Below are 18710 nucleotides of genomic sequence, written 5' to 3' on the forward strand. Positions count from 1 at the left end.
TGTAAGTCTGTAGCAGTCTAGGCCATAGAGTGGCAGGAGATTTCTGGAGTAGAGTAATTGCTATACCCCCTACCCATGCCAACACTTACAGTTTTGTCAGTGTCTGGTGGCTTCATTGGCTTCCCCTGCTGACACCTGCAGACGCATCTTGGAACCGCCAATGTGGGGGCCGCCCTTGTCCTTGGGCTCTTAGCCGCAGGGGCTGCCGGGCAGTGGGCTGCCCAGGGAGGAACGGGTAAGGCCAGGGAGGCAACCAATCACTGGAGGGGAAGGGCTGGGAAGCGGCCTTGCACTGAGGGCGGCGAGTCACCAGGCTCCAGTGGGGTCGGGGATATCAGCCAATCGGAGCGGGGGGCTGGTCTACATAGCAGGAAGGAGCGGGGATGGAAAGCACAGCACACAGGGCCTGCGGGCAAAGTTAAATTACATTTTGGACCAAAATGGGGTCACAGGACCCTACAGGGTTCACAAGCGTTGTGGATGGAATGGGCAGCAGCTGAAGGCGGCAAGTCACTAGGCTCCAGTGGGGTCGGGGATATCAGCCTATCGGAGCAGGGGGCGGGCCTACATAGCAGGAAGGAGCGGGGATGGAAAGCACAGCACACGGGGCCTGCGGGCAAAGTTAAATTACATTTTGGGCCAAAATGGGGTCGCAGGACCCTACAGGGCTCACCAGCGTTGTGGATGGAAGGGGGAATTCTGACGGATTTACTGCCGGAATACTGCCAAACTCGTAATGAGGCCCATTGTGTCTCTTGTCCCTGATCAACCATGCTATGTTATGATCGTTTTTTTTTATATAACGCCTATACACAATGCATAATTGCCAACATTCCGACACACCTGGGAGGGAGATTTCATAAAAGAAATCGGGAGACAACAATTTTCCCATAAGAACGCATTGGGAAAATAATTATTTTAGACGGGAGAACGTGAAAAATAGCAATATTTTTCACTGTAAAATCGGGAGTCTCCCGCCTAAATCGGGAGGTTTGGCATGTATGACAATGTGTTTCAAAGTGCTTCAAGGCAAGGGAGGGAACAAGGGAAAATACAATGACATTCTTACAAGCCATGAACAGCATAGCTCTCAACTCACCCGCTTTTGGCGGGTGTCACCCGCCAAAGCATCTACACACCCGCCCACCCGCCAGCTCATTTGTTTCACCCGCCTTGGCAAAGGTGGGAGCTACGATTCATATTTTTGCCGGGACCCGATTTCGAGATCCCGAAATCGGGTCCCGGCGCGACTCTTCCCGCGCGAATGGAGGCGTGAAAAGCAAGTGTCATGCTTTTCACGCCCCCATTTCCTCCCCCTTCCCCTCCCTGGGCGCTCTCCTCCAATGAGAGGATTGTGCCTGGGAGCATTCCTCCCCACCCCCCTCCAGTAAAAGGTCAGCGACATAGAAGTAGGACTGCCGTTTCATGTTTTTACGGCAGTCCTACTTTTATGTTTATGGCCTTTCTGGGTTTTCACCCGCCTTGGTATCAAAAAAGGTTGAGAGGTATGGGAACAGTAAGGATGTGAAATGAACTATTGTTCTCAGCCTGACGACATTTCAGATAGTGCAAGAGCCAAGACATAGATAAGGAATGGAGGGGGAGATGCTGCAACATACCATGCCAGCATTCCTGTCATTTGCAAACAACACAGCGCCAACCCCCATAATTAATACCACGCAGCATTTAATTCTATGTCAAGACTCGGAGGCTCAGATTATGCTCTGACTTCTCTTTACTAACTCGAGCAGCAACCATATAAACAAGATAAACATGGAAAACAAATAAAACTACAAAGTCCAACGAAACCCAGTAATTTTTGTAGTTCGTTTTCCATAGGATAAGCAAAACCATGTGATCCATTCTTCCAATCAGTGTCACTTCTCCCTTATAACATCCCATAACTCTGAAGTCCTTCCTCTTTCTTTGCTGCTCGAGCAGCTGAGATAAGTACCCTTTCATCTTACTGTAGAATGTTTTGAAGTGTATGTGTGTTGACGTTAATTACGAACGCTTGTCTAAATATGCTTTCGGTATACGCGCGCTTGTGTTAATACGCGCGTGGAACGTTGGCGGAGCATATCCGCGGGAAGGACGCGACGGGACCTTCGTTCCGGCGTCGCTTTCCTCGTTAGGAGGCACTGTGGGCACGGAAGTTCGCAACGGCGCGACGGGACCTCGGGAGTTCCGGCGCCGTTGCGAACTTACGCGTAAACGAAAGGAGATCGAGCGCAAGGCTCCTCACTTATTTACACATCTAATCCAGTTCCCTGATTGTTACGGAGCTCCCGGGACTCCGCTATTCAGCAGTGTGTATTGTGGGGATTCACCGGCTTCTTTATTAGCAGGGCACGCCACCTAGTGGCTTAAGTGGGTACCGCAGGCAAGTGATCCCTGCACAGAGGACTGCAAGTCAGTCTAATATCCCATTCCTTATTCTGCCACTGAGGAGGAGGTGAGAGAGGCTTAGACCTCCACTTGACGGGCTCAGTCCCAGGTAAGACTGCGGTTCTAGAAGGGCTCGCCTAGCTTCACAATACAGAGATTGACGGGGGCAGCCCAAGCAAACTGCAAGGCACTGTCACAGTATTCAGAGGCGGTGAAACCATGAGCGACTACACCGACGACTCTGACGGCCCTCATGTCAGTGGGCGCCGCATGAGCGAAGCAGTTCAAATGCTGCAAAGTGCCGAAAGGCCCCGGGAAGAGAGGGGCATATTGCGAAGCTTGGCGGCTTTGTCCCAGGGCAAAGCTCGCAAAAAGAGAGGGGGAAGTAGACACAAAACCCGCAGGGGCAGTAACGCCCCGACCCCCCCGGGTTCACCCCACAGATTGGGGAAAAGGAAGGCGAGATCCCGCGACAGACGGGCCACTAGCTCGAGCGAGTCGGACGACAACTACTGCAAGAGCAGCTCTAGGTCTGAATTTTACACCTCCTCAGAAGACCAATCCTCCCCGGAAGAGGAGGGGAGCCAACCTAAAAAGAAAGGCAGGAAGGAACAGGAAGATCTTCTCAGGGAGGAGTTCGATCCCGATGAGCTCATTCACCCCAGGTCCAATGAATGGGATCCTCCGGAGAAGATCGCGGAATACCTTCGACGGCGTCTGCGGGCACCTTTAAGTAGGCAGGCCAGATCTAAATTGAAGGCCGAGTGCCCAAGGCCGAGAGTCCCGGACGGGGTAGCAGAGACCCCGGAAATTGATGAGAGAATTCTGACGTTCCTGGGCCGGTATGGCAGGGACGTGAAGAGGGGCATCGACAGATCCTGGCGGTCCTGTCAGGACAAGGTGCTGGACATGCTAGGGCCGGTCACCAAGATCTGGCAACTGGCCGAGGAGGCGAAGGCCAAGAAGGAGCCCATGGACCCAGGGATTATATCTGGCTGGGCTCAGAGAATTATCTGCCTGCTTGGTAACGCAAATACAGCGTTGGCGACCGAAAGGAGAAGGTCGATCCTAATGAAACTGGACTCCAGACTAGGGGAGATGGCGACCTCCGAGCAGGCCACAGCCGCGAAGGGCAAGCTCTTCGGGGACTTGTTTATCAAGGACATGGCGAAATTCGCCAGTACTTATGTATCGATGGACAGAGCCCAATCTTCCCTGAAGAAGATTTTCGGTCGAAGAGTTTTCGACAAGGCTGGAGGAGGAAGGGGCCGCTCGTCCAGCCGTGGCCAGTACAGAGGCTCCTACAGGGACAGAAATTGGAGGCAAGAAGACCGAAGACCCAACCCCTTCTTCCCTTCTAGGGGAAGAGGCAGGGGCAGGGGTTGGAGGAACAACGGAAGGCAACACCACCAGAGTCCCCCAGGTGAGAGATGTGAAAGTGATAGCAAGGTCAAATGCAAGTATTCCTCCAGTAGGGGGGAGAGTGAAGCGGTATGTAGAAATATGGGAGGAGTTGTCTTCAGACGCTTGGATAAGACAGACCGTAAGAGGGTTTCAGTTCGAATTCTGGCGGGAACCATATCAGGTAGTACGGCCAAGAAAGATAAACTTCAGCAGAGAAGACGAGGTCCTGCTAGACAGGGAGGTGGAATTGCTAGGGGCAAAGAATGCAATCGGTCCAGCCTCAGAGGGACCAGGGGGTTTTATAAGCAATCTGTTTTTAGTCAAGAAAAGACACAAGGTCAGACCAGTGATAAACCTGAGGGGTTTAAATTTCTTTCTAGTGTACAGGCATTTCAAAATGGAACGCATCCATCTTCTAAGGGATGTTCTCCAACAAGGAGACTGGCTAGCAAGGATAGACCTCAGGGATGCGTATCTAACGATTCCTATCTGGCCAGAGCAGACAAAACTTCTTCAGTTCCTTTGGAAGGGACAGAAGTGGGAATTCAAATGTCTCCCCTTCGGGCTAGCGTCGGCGCCATGGTGTTTCACCAAACTCTTGAAACCTATAGTGACACACCTGAGAGAACAGGGGATCAGGCTAATTATTTACCTGGACGACATATGCCTAATGTGCCAGGACAGAGAAGTTCTAGTTCGACAAGTCCTGTTAGCCACAGGGTTATTACAACAGCTGGGGTTCCTGATAAATTGGGAGAAGTCACAGCTAGAGCCAGCTCAAGATCTGGAATTTCTGGGGTTCAACTTAGAGACAACGCAGGGCACTCTCAGATTACCCCTAGCCAAAGTAAATTCAGTCAAAAGGGAAATCAAGGTCATGTTGGCGAAACAAGAAGTTTCTCTGAGGGAAATAGCGAGACTTATAGGACATCTGTCATCATCGATACAGGCGATATTTCCAGGCCCCCTGCATTACAGGGCGTTACAGAGGTTGAAGATCAGCCATCTCAGGAAAGGGTTTTCTTACGAACAGAAAGTGACACTATCACAAGAAGCGAGACTGGAACTAGAATGGTGGTTCTGCCACATGGAAGCCTGGAACGGCAGGGCGATATTTGGCTCATCCCCGGATCTAGTGATAGAGTCCGACGCCAGCCGCTGGGGATGGGGAGCCAGATGCGGAGATCAGTCGACAGGGGGGAGATGGTCGAGACAGGAACTGGGTCTCCACATCAATTGCCTGGAGCTTCTAGCGGGCTCCTTCGCGATTCGGTGCTGGACACAGAAAGCGGCGAAATCGTCCATTCTTTTGAAAATGGACAACGTTTCGGCAGTCAGATATATCAATTGACTGGGCGGAACAAGGTCACAGAAGCTGACGGAGATGGCCAGTGAGTTTTGGCAGACCTGTCTCCAGAAGGGGATAAGCGTGAGAGCAGAACATTTACCGGGGGAGCTCAATCTGATAGCAGATTGGAACTCAAGATATCTGAAGGACTCCAGCAACTGGCAGCTGGACGACTCAGTCTTCCAGGAATTAATGCGCCACAGAGGTCCCTGTCAGACGGATCTCTTTGCTTCCAGGTTGAACAGGAAGCTTCCCAGATTTTACAGTTGGAGACCGGATCCGGAAGCGACAGCAACGGACGCTTTTCTCCAGGTCTGGGGACCAGCAAGGGAATACGGGTTTCCCCCATTCTCCTGGATAGCACGCACAGTTGCGCAGGTCAGACGTCAGTTAGCAACAGTGATTCTGATAACACCAGACTGGAGAGGCCAAGCTTGGTTTCCGGACCTTCTGGAACTGTCGTTCGAAGCCCCTATTAGGCTGCCGGCCAGGGAGGATATCCTGCTGAATCCGGCAGGAGAGATTCATCCATTAGTCAGGTCAGGGAGCCTTAGTCTTCTGGCTTGGGCGATTTCAGGGAGAACTGGTCTAAGCCAGGACTTTCAGGCACAGCTCAGGAATTCATCAGGATGTCTTGGGCTCCATCGACAGGCAAGGCATATAGGGTGGCATGGCATAGATGGAGTAATTGGTGTCTGGAGAGACAGGTTGATCCCGTATATACAGATGTAATACACAAAGTGAATTTTTTGGCAGCGCAGGCAGCGCAGGCGAAGGCCTACAGGACCATTAATAATTATAGGTCGGCGATTTCAGCAGGCCATGCGTACATAGACAACAAGCCGGTAGGGGAGCATCCCTTGGTATGTAGGCTTCTGAAAGGCATTAGGTGTATGAGACCCCCAGCTCCTAAGTACGCTCGTTTGTGGGATGTGAGTATAGTTTTAAGAATGTTTCAGAGTTGGCCGGACAATGAATTCTTGTCTCGGAAAGCACTATGGGCTAAGTTGACTACCCTTCTGTGTCTTATTTCTTGTAAAAGGGTCTCGGACGTGAGAGCGTTAGAAACGAACAGAAAGTCTTTTTCCCCTTCAGGGGTAATATTTTTCATAACAAGGAGAACTAAGACGAATATTAAGTCTGTAGAATACATGGGCTTCCCGGACAAGCCTAAGCTGTGCCCAGTTAGGGGTTTGAAAGTGTACAAGCGGAAAGCAAATGAAGTGAGGCCTGCGGGTGTAAACCAGCTACTAATAGCAATTAGGAAACCTTTTAGAGCAGTAGCATCATCCACCTTAGCTAGATGGGTCAAGTGGTGCATGGCCGAGGCAGGTATTGACGTACAACAGTTCGGGACACAGTCTACGCGGGGTGCAATGGCATCGTCCGCCTTTTTGGCAGGGGCTCGTCTGGAAGATGTCCTAAAGGCGGCAGACTGGTCTAATGAGTAGACCTTTAAGAGTTTCTATTTTAGACCAGTGGAGCGAGTAGCATCGTTGGTGGTAGGTAAGCTTTAAACAAGCATAATCTGAGCCTCCGAGTCTTGACATAGAATACAGATTTTCCACACATTCGTTACAGAAAGTCATGATTCTATTAAAGACTCGGAGGTGAAAGATTATTCCACCCAATTTCAATCGCTACGATATATGTAATTTTATCATGCTGTAATAATGCAATTTGTTGGAAATATGCAATTTTGTCTTGATGTATAATGGTATTGCTATGCGATTGCCCACCCGTCTATGAAGGGATTTCTAACGATTTATGTTTGTTTCAGGAGCGGAACAGAAAACGACAACTTGAAAAGTTTGGCTGGAGCAAGTCGCCTACCGGTTGGGGCGCGAGTTTGTCGGTGCAGCGAAAGAAAGAGGAAGGACTTCAGAGTTATGGGATGTTATAAGGGAGAAGTGACACTGATTGGAAGAATGGATCACATGGTTTTGCTTATCCTATGGAAAACTAACTACAAAAATTACTGGGTTTCGTTGGACTTTGTAGTTTTATTTGTTTTCCATGTTTATCTTGTTTATATGGTTGCTGCTCAAGTTAGTAAAGAGAAGTCAAAGCATAATCTTTCGCCTCCGAGTCTTTAATAGAATCATGACTTTCTGTAACGAATGTGTGGAAAATCTGTATTGATGCTCCCCAAAATATAAAGAGTTAGTCAGAAATAAATGCTTCTTGTCTTTTCTAACGTACACTGCAAAAGATTGTCCCGATTTTCCTTAATTCGACAGAGAATGCTTTTCTTATGCTGCAAGCTCCTCTATTTTATTGAATTCATGGGATTTTTAGTCACTTCTAGAAGTACGATGGAATGGAATTTTTTCAAGGAGATTTATTAATATAATTAAGTCGATTTTAGGGAAAAATGTTGTCAACTGTAGAAACAATATTATTCGATATTATATCGGACTAGCTCGGCCTGTTTTATTTCGCCTTCTTTGTCTCCCACAAACCCCAGTACGTTCAGATGCATTCATTTCAAAGAGGAGGTGGAGCCTGTCATTCTCTGTGGCCCCAAATGACCCCGCTTTCAATTACCGACTTGTTGTGAGGCTTCTGGTTGCTAAATTCAATAAGTAAAAGATCTACAAAGCAGGTCGCCAAATAGTTACATTTGCATGTATTATTATTATATTATTTCAGCTCTAATGTGACCGTACATTTAAATTCCATAGCACAGCATCTATTCAATGATATCCAAATCGCCTGATGACATTGACGAGAAACGTTCCCACTCTAAAATGGCCGCTATTTACAAATCAAGTAATTAAATCGATGTCTCCCTCTATGATCGTGTGTTAAAAAAATACCTAGAGATCAAGAATCTTCCGTGTAAAATATCCGTGAAGATCAGCAAAGAGTATAAAAGGTATAAAATACGTGAAAATCGTGTTTCTTTTACTACATTAATCGAAATATCTTAGTCAACTGAATTAGACTACTTTTTAAAAATGCACTATTTCATGCGGCTGAATATAACGCGCATTTGTTTTGTTTATATTCTCCTAACCCGTGCGTGCCTGAGTCATAGAAAAACCAACATTCCAAAATGGCTACCATATAACTATAGTGTTGAACGCGGTCAAAGAGGGTCCCGCTGCAGAAGTCTGTCTTCGAAGCACATACAATGCTTGCTCCAGTCTAGTGGGATGGGACAGCCTTCTATGTCTATCATTAAACGAATTGTTTCCCGGCATGCAGCACACAGAACATGCGCGGTTGGTGGAATTATTAATTCTATTGTGGGGCTCCGGGCGTCGTTGTAGCGGTGCGGTGGCGGCTCTAAGGTTTTGCCTGCGTATAGGGCCGGGCCACCCGCGCGGGCAGGGTGCATCAGTTGGCCAGTGGACGCTCGCACAGACCGTTACTTGCTCTCGGGATGGTGCGCGAGGGGCCTGCAGCGCCCTCCCGCCAGGCGCCCCATTGTGTGTGCGCTTTGCGCCGCTAGTTGCAGTGCCACGGTGAGGGGGGCGCGGGGCATGGAGCCCGCCTTCCCTCCCAGCATGCTGATGTTCAGCCACCTGCCACCCGTCACCAGCTTTGGCCGCCTCCCCGGCGGCTCCGCGCTGCTCTGCGAGGAGATGAGCTTGAAGAAGGAGCCCAGCTCTCCGCCGCGTCGCAGCCCCCTGGGGGGTTACCTGCACATAAAGCAGGAGGGTGAGGTGGCTGGTGGCCTCCAGCAACTTCGCCAGCAGCTTGCCCGGGAGCAGGAACAGCAGGCCCGGCAGCTGGCCCACGAACACCGGGAACAGCTGGCCCAGCACCGGGAGCAGCAAGATCAGCGCGCCCGGGAGCAGCGGGCGCAAGATCAACAAGAACAACGCGCCCGGGAGCAGCTGAGCTTGCAGGAGCAGCATTACCGCCTCTTCAGCGGCGGGGGGCCGCAGGAGGACGCGGAGGATGGCGGTATCATGCAGGTGACCGTTGGAAACCACAACATAGCACAGGATCTGAGCTTGGAGAAGGAGGTGAGTGCCTCGAAAGAAGCTGGGTCTCCAGGTAACCTACTGCTCCAAGGCGAATGGGTTGTACTTCTCCCTTGGGTAGCTCGACTGCGCCTTGTAAATACAATAACACTAGACCCACTTAGTCGTTAGCTGAGACCAATACCCCAGTAGCTAGTATTACAAATAACCTGTCGCGTTGACAGCCTGATAGGATGCACAAATACGATACCGCAGTTAAGTGTAGGCTGGGTGGACGCATCATTTGACATATTCCAGTAGACTTGCCCAGCCATCCCATTTAGAATTGTACCACGTACACATTACATTCCACGCTTTATCGCCCGTCCAGGGTCCAATTAAACACGTATCGAACAATATTTGGTTTTAATCCTGGCAGTGCGAAATTACTTCATCCTAACCCCCAAACCCGTTGTTGCACGAAAGCTGTTTTTTTTTTTTTTTTTTTTTTTTTTTTTTTTTTTTTGTCCGTAGTAAGCAACCACCACTCTAGAACGGTTCTTGTGCGTTGGACTAATTTGACCCCCAGCCAGGCACCGCAAAGCTCCAATGTATTAAATGTTATTGTGCAGTTTCACTGGAGTAGCAACCGCATCGTCATTTTTTGTGATAATCCCGTTTTTATCCATCATAGGTCTTATTATCGCTTGAACTCGCACTTGATCTCCGCCCTTAATCATCGCATGCTGTCGTAATATTGAACTTCCTTCTGTACCTGCATTCCGTCAAGCACACTATGGCCACTAACGTCGCGGCCCTTCATGATGGTACATTTTCCGTTATTCATCTGATTTGACGGAGGCCCGACTAAAATTTAGCAAAGTCCGGTTTAATTGTGATAGTTTCTTCGCATTGATTTTTGTTATTGTTGTTTTTTTTGTTAAAAAGTTCGATGTCCTATTCATACAGGAACCTATGGCTCGAGTTCCCAAAAAATACACGCGAAGGCTCACATTGGCCCACGTTATCAATAGCACGCACTGTGGTCTTTTGGACGTTTATTAGCAACCCATAAATAAAATATTAATTTGTCCCAATAAGTAAGGCGACTATAACCCTGACATCCTGCATTGAAATAGTGCTGACCAGGAGACACATTTCCCAGAATATAAAGAGGAACGACTGGACAACATGGGACCGTGATCTGGTGTAATGCAGTGTTGGAAATTAACCAACAGTCTGGCTCCCCAGGCCAACTGGTGCCTCAAAAACAACTTTGATAATTTTAGAATGTGCATAAACAATACATTTAAATCGAATGTGCAAACAGTGTGCATCTCATGTGGAAATAACAGTGCTCTGTGTACTCGCTTCTGCTTCCCCCAGCTGTGGCCCCTGGCAAATGGGCGATGTCTGGCAACCAGGAGCTAGTTTTAGCTCCTGCTCTTTGAATTTCGAACCTTGTAATAGACGTGACACGCCATGTTGGCGTGTGTAGGTGTTAAACAGCAAATTGATGGATGGGTGAAAAGAGGAGCCCTAATATACAGTGTGCTTGATTAAAGCAGGCAGTACTGTGTAGCAACACGATCCGCAGTTCACTGCACACATTCCTCGTAAAGTGGTTGGGACAATACTAAAATGACAGCACAACAGTTAAAACGCCCCTACGTTTAGCTGTTGTAAAAATGTTGGAATACCATTGATTGTAATAAAGGATCCCTTATTTACAACTTTGCATCTATTCATCCTTATTTTTCTGGTGATTGTAGTCATCCACTTATCATTTGGTAAAAGAATATATTGTAATTTTTTTCCACCATATGTTATGGTCAATATTTGTTGGGCAAGCAGCGCGGGCACGGTCTTGTCACCACTAGTGGCCCCATTAGACACAATTATTGTCACCACTTTGTTTTCATTTGCCCAGACCTTTGATAACTGGGACAAGACAGCCTGCCTTAGTAATCTGATATCAGAATGTTATCATTGTGAATAGATCCACTATCAGTGGAACTTTGCAGCGGTTCTTGTCAACGAATCGAATATTATCCCTGGGTTCGAAATCAAGATTTGATAAGCTGAATCTAAAACCACTTCCTGTTTGTAATGAATCACTCGGACACAGGAGCTACAGTTGGACAAGCAAGAGCGAGTACAAGGCACATTCATTGCACATCTAACTTCCCCATGAGATCCTCACGTTAACGTGTATATTTAAATGTCTCAATTCTTCATTTGCACTCTCTGAAACACTCAACTAACGTCGCATATCAATGTTTGTAAGGCACCAGTTGGCATGGGGATCCAAACGCATCTTCTGGTAAGTTGGCTTCGAGCTAACCATGCTCTCCTAGAGTAGAGATAAATATGTCGCAGCAATTTCTAACACTTGTATCTGCTTCAGGCCCCACACACTTGCTATCTAGGGTTTAGGATGGGTTTGTAATATGAACTTGGTACCTAGTATTATCTGTGGGAAAACACCCACACAATATTTGTTGAGAGCACACATCTGTTAATTTGATTATTCTCAAATGTATTTCTTAACTTAGTCCCCCAAATCATCCTGAGTGGGACAATGCACCGGCATAACCAGTGCCATGATAAGATTAGTGGAAGTATTTTGATTCCTTTTTGAAGTTGGGAGTAACATTATTTTTTAGAGGGTAAGCATGTAAGTCCATTTCCAATGTGAGTATTTTATTAGTGAGTAGAATTGTTTTAACTGGGAACTGAAATGTTTTTGTAATTTCTTTGCATATACACATTAACAGATGCACGTTTGTCTTCCGTCAGGCAGTAATAATAGCAATTTATTCCATTGCCCTGACACACACCATTATTTGCAGCCTATCATTGGTACATTGAGCCTAGTTAGCAAGGATCTGCTCATGTCAACCATTATAAAAAAATGTGCAAGTTGCTTTAACTCTTGACCGCCGATCTCTGGAATGCACTGAAGAACCCTGTACACCAACTGTCCCAGGGAATACCTCGGCAAAGAAGCAGGATAACGACAGCTGGGGCTCCTCTGTGGCAACACATTAACCAAACTTGCCGAGACTCTTTCTAGCACACTGAGAATGGGGTGCATTCCCATTTGCGCGTACTGGAGGTTTTGCATCTTGTCCCATACCAGTAACTTGACACATCCCTTCCCCGTTGAATGACATAGCGCCAAGATTCCAGCCGACGCCTTGGCGTGCTACAAAACGCCCAGGTATGTTACATGGCTCAGACAACATTCACAGTAAGCAGGGAGGGCTGATACTGTTTCTAAAGCCCTTGACTATGCACTTCCAATTTAAAAGATTATCCTATGGCCCAGCTGCATAGGATACCAATTTAATGGCTTCTTGGTTCTTCTATATTGGTCTTGAGACTGTAGGGGCCCTCCTCGTGTGTGTTGGGGGGTGGGGGGGTGTTTTTGCTTTAGCCTGGTCACTTGTGGAGATCCATACTTGCGTTCTCCGGACCTTTTCAAAAGTAATCATTGGACTCAGATAGGCAAAGGATTGCACATAACCCATCAGTTATAGTTCTAAGAAAATGGTGCGTTACAGGCCTTTATTCAATTATAATATACAAAGAGAATAAACACATCAGTTATACATAAACAAAAGGAAGAAAGTCAATGTTAAGATCGCCACAGGAGACGCCTTCATCTCGGCCACAACAAAGAGATCGATCGTTTTAACAGGATCTGGAGCTGAGTGTCCTCCCATCCAGTGAGACTGCAAAACTCGGGGTGCTATTTCTTACTCTGAATTCCAAGAGGAAAATCCTTCTCTCATGGGGGCACCTTTCAATCCCCGCTCCTCCCCTCATGGATTACCATGCTGCCCTCGGTCAAAGAACAGACAATAAGCATGAACAGTGTAATATTCCAGTTAGAAGTGGAAAAAAACAATCTTCCCTCCTTGCTGTCGTTCCCAATGCCCCTTATCACTGCACCTGCAGTGCGCTCCGACTCCCTTTCTACCATGTTCTTCGGTGGACAATACATTCTCCCCAGCTTGGTCATCTGACATAAATATGTGACCATGTCTCTGCAGCAGAAATACATGTTTGCTAGCTGAGCCCAGGAAAACGTAGGCTTTCATTACTGTTTTTCTTGCGGTAAATGGGAAGTGAATATCCAAGATGGCTGCGCATCGGCGCCATGTTTTCTGGCACGTTTAGCTCACACACTAGAGGGTGCGTGGGGGCTGGTTGCATACTTTCGAGATGCAGATCTCATCAAAAGGTGGTTGGGCTTCAAGGAGGAGTTCATGAAGACATACTGAAACCATGCCCGATGTGGATCATGCCACACTAAAAAAATCTAGATGCCCAATTCAGCCACTTCACCATTGACTAAATTCCGGTCTCTGACTCTGTCAAAACTCTGGGAGTCTACCTGGACTCCAGCCTATCCATGGATAGACAAGTCAGCGCAATAGCCTCAGCAGCTGCATATCATGCCAAACTTATCAACGCAGTCAGACCCTTTCTCTCCAAAGAGAACTGTACAAACATAGCCAGAGCCATCACCGGCTCTAGGATAGACTACTGCAACGTCCTCTTTCTAGGAACCTCCAACAAAAGAGACTACAAGTAATACAGAACAATGCTCTCCGGGCAGCCCAAGGCATTGCTAAAAGAGAACACATCTCTGAAGCCAGAAAACTAGCCCACTGGCTCCCAATAAAGGAAAGGATCGTATTCAAAGCCCTGACACTGACCCACAAGTTCATTCACCTCTCTGCTCCAGCATACCTCTCTCAAAGGATCCACCCCGTCTCCACTACCAGGCCAACCAGATCACCGTACACCAACATGCTCTCGGTGCCACTAGTAAAAAGAGTAAAAGCGGGCAGATCCAGCTTCCCCTATCTCGCGCCCACTCACTGGAATGCCCTACCTCCCACTATCCGAGGGGAGGCCACCCTCACCACCTTCCGCAAAACTCTGAAAACTACCCTCTTCACATAAGACCCGACACACCAGCACGAATACTTATCATATATGTTGTAATATACGTCCGAATGCAATATCTGTAACAGTACGATATCTTGTAGTATTCATAATGTGTTAACAATCGCTTTCATGCCTGTACCATGTAACTAAGTTATTGCAAGTAACAGCGCCTCAATGCCCCTGGGCTGCTTGCGCGCTATATAAATAAATGCCACCAGTCTCATCACAGGGGGGTGCATGTTGAACACTGAAGCTGCTGCCCGCAATGAACACCTGAGGGTTGGGTTGAGGAGCAGGTAAGGGCTAAAGCTACTATCGTGGTAAACATTTTAAGTTGGTTTAAAGTCCCCCACCCGCTCAGTTGCCCATACCTACAACACCTTTCTCAGTTGCCAAACGTCAGTTTATCATTGGCGAGTGCAAATTGAGGTCTGAGCTACTGCCTACATGGAATAGTGGTGGTGATTGAGAGAGGCGTGTGTGCCGTTGAGTTTGTGTACTGGCAGATCTGGAGGTACTGAAGAGGGCTTGCAGTGTAAACAAAATGAGTGAGAATACAGGCCCAGTTGACGAAAGAGGTGGCGATGAAAAGATGACTAGGGGAAGAAAAAATTGGCAGAATAGAAGGGAGGGTGGGAGAGAATAGCCAAATGGAGTGTGCCTGGTGAGACGAAATCGGTAGGGAAGAAAAGACAGACGGGAGACTGAATTGGGGGTGGGGGGCAGTAGTTGAGGGGACTGAGTGTGGAGAGAGCCCATATGCTAGGCGTGGGAAGACGATGGGAACAGAACAATGTAAGTAAGAGGCAGAACAGTAGAGAAGAGACATAATGTAAGGCATCGCAGGACTGGCCCCCACTATGTCAACCTGTTAGTTTACTCAGATTATTTTGGAAGCAAACCGATAATTTTATTCAGATTCAGCTTCCAGGCGATCCTAGCAGTGCCCAGGCCCCAAGTGGCCTTGGTCCTAAACACATTCACCGGTTGGCCCTTTGCCATTCTTGAGCTTCAACCAAACTAGTGCACCCTCCCTTCTGTCTATTCTTCTGAAAAATAGTCATAGGTGCCCCTCTGCGAGAACTAACACTGTTAAATGACCTGTTCTTTGGGAAGGTACCCACCTGAGAGTCCGCAGCTACACTTTAGCTCGCAGTACCTTTCACAGAAGGGAAATATTCATTTGCATATCAGTCCTTGTCCCGTCCACATGGGCAGTCCAGCACCAAAATGCTATGGCAATTCTCTTCTGAACAAGAGTACCAACATCAACCCCAGGCACATGTTTCTGCCTTGTTGGACCTCATTGGTGAGGTGGGTGAACTGCATCACGTCCGGTTTGTCCTTCTGGGTCTAACTCTCCTCTGGTAGCCTTTCTACCAGGACTCATAACTCCCATACACCTGAATGCAGCGAAAACCCCCGGGCCACTGCATTTGTTGAGGAGTCCAATTCCATAATGGGGAAACTGCCTATTGTACCCTCCCTTGCTGCTTCAGTCAGCTGGTAATTCTTGTGGCTAACATTCGCAGCCTTATTACTCCTCAGCTAGGATCGCTCCGTAACTCGGCACCTGTGACAATAAAAGAGAAACCATGAATTGCCAATATGTAATAAAAAAAACACCCCACATTTAAAGAGAAATGTTAATACAAAACCTTCAACCTGCTTCATGGAGTGGGTGTCGCGTTCAGACCGTCAAAGAAGATACCCTCCCTGCGTGTCCAGGCCTCTCCTCTGAGGAGTCGAAATGGGGCAAGAGGAGCAGCCAATTGTGCTAGCTGCCCCACTAGCACCCCCTAGCGTAGGCTGGGTCAGCGGTTGAAAGTGGAGTGGAATGCAGTGAGTGAAGAACACAGTATCTGGTGAAACAAACATGCATAGGTAGGAGCATATTGATGTAATGGAGATACAAGTGGGGAGACAAACGTAAATAACTAGAGGAAGAAGTCAAAACTATCTGCATGAGCGGCAAGGCAGAGTCATGGATGGAGATGCCAGGAGTGCCAATCTGATCTCCCATATTGAGGCTTGGGTCTCAAGACTTTGGTTCATTCTGCTAGTAACTTGGATTGTGTGCACTCCGAAGGACAAATCTTGCTGTTTTGTCCACCCTTGGAAGATGCCTTAATTTACCCCACCTCTCTCCCAGAATATGCTCCTGACGGAACGCTCTCTATGGATACTGACGATGACTCGACCAATATTCCTTCTATGAAAATATAGTGGCCTCCCCATCCTGGTCCGCTTCGGTGTGAAATTTTGAGGCTTTGCAGACAACCCCATTAAACAGGCTACCTCCACGAGTAAAACGTGCTCAAGACATGGGTCCCGTGCATGCGTTATCTGTATCTGGAGTTTCAAATTCACCATCTATGCATCCACTAAGAATTCCATCCAATTAAACTGTATTTAAATCTAAATTCTTGCAGTTGATTACAGATCTTACGTTTTGGAGGAGGCCATCCTACCTGGCTCTTTGCGCCCTGTAATGATTCTATATGCAGGGTTCCATATAAGATTGTGAAAGAGTAATTTGAAGGTGGGGTGTGAAAGAGTAATTTGAAGGTGGGGGTTATCAGTTACTTTTCTCTAAAAAAAAATGCCTTTCCCAATGCTAAACGGGTACAACTATTTCAACTATGAGGTGGTTATCTTTTTGTAATTTATGGAAATAAAAATTCAACCATGATTTAAAAAAAAGTATTAGCAACCTTTCTGTAGCACTGCTCTTCGATTAAGTAGTTGGCATACTACTTTTTTTTAACCAGGAAGCACAGTTGATTTGCTTACCGGTTAATTTTCAAAACTTTTCTTCACTGTATCCTTAAGCAGTTCACTTGTGAAATTGCACTTTCCCTTCCTGTATCCTTGCACTTTACTGCAAGGCCTGCAATTTATCGATTACTGTACACTCCCATCCACTGGAATGGCATGAAGTGACTGTTTGCAGGTGCTGCCTTGTAAAACGCCAATACATATCAATGATTGGAACATATCCGTGGAGTGGAAGCAGTAGGAAGACTTCTGGTTGCCGGTTTTCCCCTATACTTTGTTTAGGAATTTTTATACTGGTTTCTTTGCCTGGTTTTAGGGAGTGAAGGTGGCTTGTATGCCGTTGAACTCTAAGGCTGTATATATGTATCCTGTCCTCTTTCAGCACTGCACCCAGTGGTTTGGTGAAATGCTGTGGGACGGGTTCAAGCCTGAAGGGTAAACTGAAAAATAAACACTGATCTACCCCAGGTAAGGTAAATTGGAAGAAATCTGTAACCTGAAGACTAATACTGGGATACCCATTTTTTAGGTTCAGTCTCACTAGCCATCTTTTGATTGCTTGCCTTAATACCCTGCTCCGTTGTGTTGGTAGCGCGTATGGCTCTGTTAACAATGCTCCATTTTCATGTGAACCAGGGTTTGCTCGAGTAAAAATGGAGAATTGTAGTCTTCCTTGGTTGCATGGGGAGCTGAACAACTGAATTCCTGCGGTGTATTCCATACAGCCACCCATCCTCACTTGTTGGTACATGCTCTCACCCTCTTTTGGGCACCCAGCCCCCCCCCCTGCTATTCTTTGCCACTAAAGCCTTTTTGCTGAAGGGCCTTTGTTGGTCTTCATTCTGTCAGCTGTCGGACAATTCCCCGATAACCCCCCGCCCCCCCACCTTGACCATGAGGCCTACATTGTTGAAAGCTTAGACTTGTGTATGGTATACCAGGTTTGAGGAGAACATTGGTTGCATTTGAGCAAGACTCTGTGCTTACCCAGGAATGTTGGCTCAGCTCGTGTTTGCTCAGACGAAGAGCAGGTTGGCCTCAACGATTTCAGGATTATTCGTTTCACCTTAACAAAAGTTCTATGTCTGGGTAGTGAGGCGGGCATCGGGGAGAGAAGGTTTATTCAGTTAGCGGTCATGGCTGTGATATGCAGTTATTACTCCCTGAATGGAGGAGAATACTGGAACAGCGTACTTAGCTTGCTCAGTGCCTCCTATGCCATCTTGCATGTCTTGGTTCTGTAGTGGGGTACGTTCAGAAATACGGGTGTGGTAGTCGGCATGTACCACTGCTGCAGCATCTTTTCTGATTCTGAGTCATGCAGTATGTGGAACACTTATGAATGATTTCAAATCAGACCTGGCAGTCTGTATACACTTTGGGGGCCATCTTGGATTGTATTAAATGCAACACCTTTGAGCTGATTTTAATGTAAAAAGAATTATTTTTGCTTTGTACTGTGCCGCATTGTCCTCCCCGTTTATTAGGAACATGAGATTTCTGCTTGTAATACTGCATTGGATGTCAAGGGGTGGTGCATTTATGGTCACTCAAAGCATTCTTAAATCCAGTTAAATGGTCCGATTTAATGGGACACTGAGGCTAGAAAAGGGGGTCTTTCCTCAATAGTACATGCATACTATGGATATTGAGGCCATAGCCAGGTCCAAAACCAGTTGCAGTAACCATCAATTTGTGAGACGTTTAAAATGCGTTGAATGTCGGCTAACCCACAGTACGTGCTTGATAGTTATGGGATATTCATTTGCTACCTTTGTGGTTACAGGGAGGTGTTCGCAAGTGAGACACCCCTGTTCCGATAACCTGTTCATTTATGTTGATTTTATACCGCACACCACAGCCACTCAGGGGCAATCTCTAGGCGCTCGCGTGGCTCTGCAAGAGAGGGACTTGGT

At 47.3% G+C, this 18710-nt stretch overlaps 1 protein-coding gene across 3 annotated transcripts in view; it reads left to right on the forward strand.

The window, feature by feature from the left end:
* Positions 1–8254: 8254 nt before the first annotated feature.
* The window catches only part of ZNF281 (zinc finger protein 281), a 136668-nt gene continuing 126212 nt past the window's right edge, over positions 8255–18710 (forward strand). The window contains exon 1 of one of the 3 annotated variants that reach the window (XM_069634082.1): positions 8255–8367. In XM_069634082.1, coding sequence (XP_069490183.1) covers positions 8299–8367 — 69 coding nt within the window. In that variant the 5' untranslated portion in view covers positions 8255–8298. The other 2 variants (XM_069634080.1, XM_069634081.1) reach the window with 2 other exon arrangements.

The sequence above is a fragment of the Ambystoma mexicanum genome, chromosome 13, assembly GCF_040938575.1.
Source record: "Ambystoma mexicanum isolate Mex_15411 chromosome 13, UKY_AmexF1_1, whole genome shotgun sequence".
Taxonomy (NCBI): Eukaryota; Metazoa; Chordata; class Amphibia; order Caudata; family Ambystomatidae; genus Ambystoma; species Ambystoma mexicanum.